The sequence below is a fragment of the Primulina eburnea genome, chromosome 18 (genome assembly GCF_022965805.1).
Source record: "Primulina eburnea isolate SZY01 chromosome 18, ASM2296580v1, whole genome shotgun sequence".
Lineage (NCBI taxonomy): Eukaryota > Viridiplantae > Streptophyta > Magnoliopsida > Lamiales > Gesneriaceae > Primulina > Primulina eburnea.
In genome coordinates, this window is record NC_133118.1 from 18,269,502 (window position 1) to 18,278,185 (window position 8,684).

The following is an 8,684-nucleotide window of genomic DNA, read 5'->3' on the forward strand; positions in this document are numbered from 1 at the left end:
AGACCGCTTCAATTTTACTTGGATCGACGGATATTCCTTTGGCTGATATCACGTGACCCAAAAATATGATTTGATCCAACCAGAATTCACACTTTGACAATTTAGCATACAACTGAGCATCACGAAGTGTTTGAAGAACTAATCTCAAATTCTCTCTATGTTCCTTTCTTGACTTCGAATACACCAGTATATCATCAATAAAAACAATAACAAACTTGTCCAGAAAATTCCTGAACACTCGGTTCATTAAATCCATAAATACTGCTGGTGAATTAGTCAACCTGTGGGGACCCGGACGCTAATCAAGTTCTTAATCATCATTGGGACTAATTAATCAATTATAAAACAGGGTCTAAAATTTTTTTCTTTTTAAAGTGCGGAACGTAGTGAAATCAAACTAATATACATATCAGTATAAAATAAAATACAAGTCCTGTACTGCATACATTCAACTAAACTAAGGTTTAACAACTAATGTCAAGTGTTCCAACCCTATTATACATCATACTCAAAGTCCGGAATCTCCACTCTAATCACGATCTTTCTTCATCTCCTCAACCCTGTACCTGTCCCACCTGTTGTCATGTACACATACAGACAGGACAACAGCCGGATAATTCCGGTGAGAATATAATCCCAGTATAAATCAACGAAACATGCAATCATATAAACAAATATAAAGCATGTAATCAGGTAACAGATATATGTAACAAAGTCTGAAACATAATCAATATCAAACTGTCGACAATACTCGTAGCTACATCATTCAGACTAGACTCAATCCTAGTCTAGGGATCCCGATTCCAGAAGTTGGCATGCGTATATCGACTAGCAGTAATAGAAAAGACTCCAGTTCTATCCACGCCGATATGGTATCGATCAACAGTAATAGAAAAGACTCCAGTTCTATTCACATCGATACGGTATCGATTACCAGTAATAGAGGAAGCTATTATTCTATCCACATCAATATAGTACCGATTAACAGTAATAGAAGCAACTCTAATTCTATCCACATCGATATGACATCGATTAACAGTAATAGAAGAGCTACTAATCTATCCACATCGATACAATACTGATTAACAGTAATAGAAAAAGCCACCATCCTATCCACATCGATAGCCAAACATCCAGTGACAGTCTTTGGCACATCCGCCAATACACAATCTTATGACATCGTGCAATATGCCCGTGGTGATCCCACCACTAACGGCACTTCTGTCATAAGATTACTCTTCTAATACCTGTAATCTATAACTCAAGAAAACAAGTATATCAATCAATCAATGCAAATATCAATGCAATAAAGTAAAGTATGTGATTTAGGGAAACCCAAGTCCAAACCGACTCAAGTCCATCTCCCAATACCACATTGACTTATACCTTCCTTTTCTTCGGTTTTGAAGCTACGATCTCAAGTCCGAATCTTCTTCACCAATTCTGAACAAGCACAATTCGAACTTCACATTATCAATATCAAACTCAACTCAAGACATGAAATTGATTAACTTCATTCTATATCAAATTCGGCGACATAACTACGCAATTTCGGTATCTCGATAACTCAAACAACAATCCACTAACATCAACAACTCATAATCCACAACAATACCCATCCAAAACACAATAATTCAGCACCATGTAATTTCGGCCAACATGCTGGATTTTTCAACCATTGCATACGACATCCGATAATCAATCCGTTTACGGTGTTATGATCTCTAGCTACTCAAGAATACATATCTATAATAAAATCACAATTCCTCCAACATCTAGATTTCGAAACATGTTGGAATTCAATGAAACTTACATCCTCTAGTAGCTCTTGATGAGAGGAGCGCAGAACTATGCTCGGATCGAAAATCGGATGGCCGGATCTTGCAAAATCAATTTTCTATGATAAAAACAACAAAACTTGGAGATATCATCCATGGAGTTTCGAATTTCATGCTGAAAAATGTGACAAGGATGAAGGGTTACACGTTAAGAAGCTTGGCAAGACAAGTGTCCAACCAAAATTTCCATATTTGCACTTTAGTCCCTCGACTTTCCACTATTTGCAATTCGGCCCCTATTCAATCTTTTCGATTCAATTTCAATCCTATATAAGTTCAAACATCTTGTAATATAATTCAACACTCCATAATTCTCTAATTCAATAATCTCGGTTTAAAATAATATCATTTCTATAATCTCGGACCTTACACAACCCAAATGGCATAACCAAAAATTCATAATGCCCGTATCTGGTTCTAAAAGCTGTCTTAGGAACATCTTCTTCTCTAACTCGAAGTTGATGGTATCCTGGTCGAAGATCAATTTTCGAATATACTGAAGTTCTCTGTAGTTGATCAAACAAATCATCGATTCTAGGCAAAGGGTATTTATTCTTGACGGTGACCCGATTCAATTGCCTATAATCAATGCACATTCTCATGGAACCATCTTTCTTTTTAACAAACAAACCAGGGGCTCCCCAAGGTGACATACTAGGTCGTATGTAACCTTTTTCTAGTAAATCCTGCAATTGCTCTTTCAACTCTTTAAGTTCTGCAGGTGCCATTCTATACGGAGCTTTTGAAATTGGAGCAGTTCCTGGCATCAATTCAATGCTAAAATCAAGCTCTCTCTGCGGTGGAAAACATGGTATCTCCTCCAGAAAGACATCAGAAAGTTGTTTCACCACCGGTATATCAGACAATCTCGGCTCTTCCTTTAAAGCATCCACATCATAAATCATATATCCCTAATTTCCTAAGGATAATAGCTTAAACATTTCCATCGCTGAAACTAAAGGTATTTTAGATTGCGATCCTCGACCATAAAAATTCCATTTGTCACCAAAATGAGGTCGAAAACGTACTACACCATGAAAACAGTCTACAGTAGCTCCATAATTTGTCAAGGTATCCATACCAATGATACAATCAAAGTCATACATCGGTAACACAATCAAATTAGAAATCATAATACTGTCACCGAAATGAAATACACAGTTCAACACAATCTGCCCTGATAAAATCACTTTATCGGCTGGAGTGGACACAGATGCAAACTCATGCAATGATGTAGTCACAAAGTCATATTCATCAACAAAATTGGATGCAAGGAAAGAGTGAGATGCTCCTGTATCAAATAAAACTACAATACAGTATAGCCATTAATTAAACAAGTACCTGCGATTACACCACCTAGAGCCTCTCTAGCTTGATCCTCTGTCAAAGCATACACTCTAGCCTTTTGTGGACCTGGGAATGATTGAGGTGCATTACCCCGAACCTGTGGATAATCTGACTACTGAAAATACTGCGCAGGAGTAAAGGGTCTCTGAGACGAACCACCCGAAAAACCACCTCTGTTCTGAGGAAACTGTTGTGGTCTCATCTGCCCTTGAGTACGGTTTGGACAAGATCTAGCAAAGTGTCCTTTCTGACTGCAATTATGACATGTCCCACGTACACCACCACACTGAGATGTATGATGTCTACCTCCACAACGCTCACAATACACCACTGAATACTGATTCCCTGAAAAAGGCGTCCCCGATACACTTTTAGATCCACTTGAGCTAGATGAACTCGACTGACCTTTCTTCTTGAAGTTCATTCCTATGGGCTTAAACCTTTGAGGTTTTTGGTGTTGGAAGAACTGCTGCTGCTGGAAAGGCTGCTAAAGTACATAAGATGATGTACCCATTGGTAATTTCATACCTCCACTGGGTATCTGTAGAGTCTGCTGCTGATTATCTCTTTGAAATCCTGCTTCTAATCTTATTGCCTTGTTGACTGCATCGGCATAGCTAACCGGATTACTAGCCAAAACCAAGTAATATAAATGAGAACCCAATCCTTGCAGAAATTTCTCCATTTTTGCCCCATCATTATCGGCGATATGCGGCACGTAAATCAATAAAGATGATAATTGTCGAGCATATTCCGCAACTGGTAAATTACCCTGAACCAATTTATGAAATGCAGATGATTTGGCAGCATAATAAGAAGGTGGAGAATACTCTTGTCTGAACTGAGCACTGAAAACATCCCAAGTAATAACTGTGCCAGCATCACGCAAAGCCCTGGCAGTAGCCTCCCACCAACGTTCAGCATTGTCCCTCAGCTGAAGAACTACTAATTTTACTCTTCGGTTGGAATCATATTCCACCAAATCAAACAAATTATTCATGGCCCTTAACCAACTTTCAGCTTTTTCATTAGCTTCGGAGCCATCAAAGATAGGAGGATTCAGATTCTGAAATCTCGATACCACCAATTCCATATCATTCACTCTACGGGTGATCTGTTCAACTTCCACATTAACATTCTGTACTGCTTCACCAGTAGGTCGACCACGTCTACCTCGAGCATTCACATCAATACCATCCATATTCTGAGCACCAGACTCTTGAACCACTTCTTTACCTTTCCTACCTCTCGGTGCCATTCTACAAAACCAAAGTTAATTCCCAAAATATTCATTAACTTCAAAATAATTCAAAGCACCGAAAAGAAAATGTCAAAATGCTCAAGAATCCATTACCTACTAATGCAAAAACATGTTCATCTCTAAAATACTAACATGCAATTCAAACCAGGCAAAATCAAGTAATTCCAAATAATCAATCACATGCGCACAATTTATTTGTGCCTAGACTCGAGTGTACTAACTCTATATGAGCGTATCCCAGTCTACGCTCTGATACCAAACTGTGAGGGCCTTGTTCCTGATTAATATTTTATTAACACACAATCAGGATTAATTAGTATAAACAGCGAAAACGAGTTAAAATTTTGCTTTTTGGCCCAATAGAAATTTCGGCATGACCTCCCCGTAAATAGGACATTCCGAAAAAATATAAAATAACCAAAACGACTAAATCAAAACCCTCAACAAACATCCAATACGAAACAATCCCAACCAGGCACAATCACAACGACGATCCTCCACAAACACAATATACAACTACTCGGGGCATACCCCGGTAATACATAGACTCCACAATACATAAATATAATATCTAGGGACTTGATGACTGAACTCACAGAGAAAAAAAATAAAGGCTTGAGCTCAAAACTCAAAGTGCTCTTGCGCCCCTCGGTGCTTTATCCTGAGCAGCCGAAGACGAACCACCTGCATGACCTGCTATGGAAACACTGCACAAACCACATCAGTCCCAAAGGACAGGGGTCAAACCCCAGTACGAAGATCAAATAAATTACAGCATGTATAAATGACATGTAATAAAATCAATGCAATGCATGTACGGGTGCAAGATGTCTGGATATCAGGAGTCAAAGGATCGATATCAACAATCATAATATATGCTCGAGCTGGTCCACGACTCAGCGGACCTGTCCACGACTCAGCGGACAGTGTCTGGGGATATGGCTTCACACTTGATGCCAGCAACTACCTAAGCGGACCGAGTCAAGGTGCCCAAAATGTGACACCCTGACCCGTAACATTAAAATAATACAGCGGAAATAAAATTTTCTTTAAAATATGGAAGGAGTTTCAAAATACATTTCATAAAATTGTTTACAAAATAATCACATGATCATTCAAATGATATGCAAAATACAAAAGAATCATTCTTATGATCATGTCCCAAAATGATACAAAATATCTTCCTTCCAACGGTGCTTGCATATGACTCCCATCCACAATCACTGTCCCGGCCGGTTACTCTGATCTGCATCACATGAATAAACTGAAATGAGAATAAATCTCAGCAAGTGGAACTCTAACATAGCAATGATACAATATACTCTGAAAATCATGGCTTTGAAATCATAAATACCATCAACTCTGAAACATGAATACTGTAGCAATATCATAGCAATAGATAGCAATACGATGGTATTTCTCTTTTCTCTGATTGGATTGATATCAATAGTGTCTATGACTGTGGGTGCAAATATCCCATCGATATAAATCGATAACTGTGAGGGATTTAAGCCTATAGGCGATGATCATCTAATTTCATGCAATGCTCTGACTATGATTAATCAATCCAATAAAACATTTGAACTCTGAATATCATTTAAAGCCGTCTTTTCACAATCTCATATTTTCTCTTGTATTCCCTTTTAACAATAGTGAGACATCAATGCCTCCAATAGATAATCAATGATATCAATACATAACAATAGATCAATGGAAGGGAATAACACTTTGAAACCTTTAAAACACAATACATATAACATCATGTGAGCAAAAAGGATGAAATTCCACTTACAACCCAATAGAACACCTCAAATAAGCTCTTGGTACACCACCTACAACAATAATCCATAAACAACACCAAAATCAACTCTATATCCACAAATACAAGTTAAATAATCCATTAAACCAACCAAAACATCAACCTATAGTAACTCATCTCCAAAAACTACGATAGAATCGCACCAAAAACTTACCTAAGCTTCCTTATACCGCGAAGAACGTCGATCTCAAGTCGGAAATCGAAACAAAGCCAAGAATCAAAGGTAGGAAGCTAAAGAAATGGATGAAAACCCTTGCCAATGGAGGGAAATCTCGAATGGAAGGGAAAGAAATGGATAAGGTATGGCCAAAAACTCCCAAAAAGTAGCTAAATATCTCGCCCATACTTACACCGCGGGTGCGGTCACACAAGCACCGCGGGTGCGGTCAGCTCACGGCAATCCAACAAAATTCCATGCACGAACACCGCGGGTGCGGTGCTACAATTACCGCGGGGGCGGTGCACACCGCGGGGGCGGTCCTTGCACTGCCGCGGGTGCGGTCATGCCACGGCCTTCCAAATGCAAAATGATGAATAGTACACCGCGGGGGCACTCATCTAAGAGCGCGGGTGCACTCTACTCACGGCAATGAACAGTACAAACTCAACTAAAATCAATCCGAAACGCTGAAACGAACAACCAACAACAACTAACACCTCAAATAAATAATAACCAATAATACTATAGCCCAAAACACGACTATAATCATCTAATCATAAACCCAAATAACACAATAAAGCTTAAACCGTACCGTACACCGGGCTCGGCTATTACAATCTCCCCTCCTTAGAGGAATTTCGTCCTCGAAATTGACGTCACTGCACGAACAACTCAGGATACTTCTCTCTCATCTCATCCTCTGGTTCCCACGTAGCCTCCTCTATCAAATAGTTCCTCCAAAGGACTTTAACGATGCCGATCTCTTTGTTCCTCAGAACTCTAACTGTGCGATCCAAAATCTGGACCGGAATCTCTTGGTACGTCAAACTCGGTGTCAAGTCCAATGGCTCGTGGTGAAGAACATGGGTAGGATCTGCAATATACTTCCTGAGCATCGATACGTGAAACACATTATGGACTCTGTCAAGATCGGGCGGTAGGGCTAATCTGTAGGCTCGGTCACCAATTCTGTCCAATATCTCGAATGGACCAATGAATCTAGGACTCAACTTGCCCTTCTTGCCAAATCTCATCACACCCTTGAGAGGTGCTATCTTCAAAAATACATGATCGCCAACCTCGAACTGCAAAGGTCTGCGACGAACATCTGCATAGCTCTTCTGTCTGGACTGAGCAGTTTTCATCCTCTCTCTGATCACTGCAACAACATCGGCAGTCTGCTGGACCAACTCGGGACCCAACATCTTCCTCTCACCAACCTCATCCCAAAACAAAGGCGATCTGCACTTCCTGCCATAAAGTGCCTCATACGGTGCCATCCCAATCGACGCCTGGTAGCTATTGTTGTACGTGAACTCCACAAGTGGCAATTTAGAATCCCAGCTACCAGAAAAGTCAATAGTACAAGCTCTGAGCATATCCTCAAGAATCTGAATGAATCTCTCTGACTGACCATCGCTCTGAGGGTGATAAGCTGTACTGAAAGCTAATCGAGAACCCATAGCTCTATGAAGACTCTTCCAAAACTCGGAGGTAAACCTGGGGTCACGATCAGACACAATCGACACGGGCACACCATGAAGTCTAACAATCTCTGCAATGTAATCCTCGGCATACTGAGACATGGAGTACGTCGTCTTGACTGGGAGAAAGTGCGCTGACTTGGTCAATCGATCAACGATGACCCAAATGGAATTATAACCTCTCTGAACTCTGGGCAGACCAGTCACGAAATCCATAGTGATATGCTCCCACTTCCACTGAGGAATCGGCAAAGATAGCAATGTCCCAGCAGGTCTCTGGTGCTCAATCTTAACCTGCTGACAAGTAAGGCACTGAGAAATGAACAAAGCAATATCTTTCTTCATACCTGGCCACCAGTAGAGTCGACGAAGATCCTGGTACATCTTCGTACTGCCTGGATGAATCGAATAAGGTGCGGTATGAGCCTCTGACAGAATGTCTCGACGAATATCATCGCCAACAGGAACACAAATACGGCCTCTGAAAGTCACCAAACCATCACCATTCGAACCAAACTCTGAGTTACCTCTCTCCTCAGCTCTAGCTCTCAACTCTGTCAACTGAACATCAGTCGACTGCTCTCTACGGATCCTGTCCGTCAAAGTAGATCGAATAACCAACGCTGAAAGACGAGCAATGGTACCTGGAATCACTAGATCAATCTCCTCTCTCTGCAAATCTATCAACAACGGTCTCTGAATCAAAGAACTCAATGAAGCACTCGACTTGCGACTCAACGCATCTGCCACAACGTTCGCCTTCCCTGGGTGGTAA

At 40.4% G+C, this 8,684-nt stretch overlaps 1 protein-coding gene across 1 annotated transcript; it reads right to left on the reverse strand.

Moving 5' to 3' along the window:
• Positions 1–2,749: 2,749 nt before the first annotated feature.
• LOC140819142 (uncharacterized) lies at positions 2,750–3,609 on the reverse strand. Its single transcript, XM_073179152.1, has 3 exons — positions 3,357–3,609; positions 3,180–3,251; positions 2,750–3,129 (listed from the first exon to the last, which is right to left on the reverse strand). Exons 1-3 carry the CDS (start codon positions 3,607–3,609, stop codon positions 2,750–2,752), a joined length of 705 nt encoding a protein of 234 aa, XP_073035253.1.
• Positions 3,610–8,684: the final 5,075 nt, after the last annotated feature.

What these genes read in the sequence shown, in the direction of transcription:
- LOC140819142 (XM_073179152.1), bottom strand. Translation starts at nt 3,609, where the DNA reads ATGAACTTCAAGAAGAAAGGTCAGTCGAGTTCATCTAGCTCAAGTGGA. An exon ending in ACAGTTTCCTCAGAACAGAG is followed by an intron (nt 3,252 to 3,356) that starts GTGGTTTTTCGG and finishes AATCATTCCCAG; the next exon opens with GTCCACAAAAGGCTAGAGTG. An exon ending in TCTAGGTGGTGTAATCGCAG is followed by an intron (nt 3,130 to 3,179) that starts GTACTTGTTTAA and finishes TATTTGATACAG; the next exon opens with GAGCATCTCACTCTTTCCTT.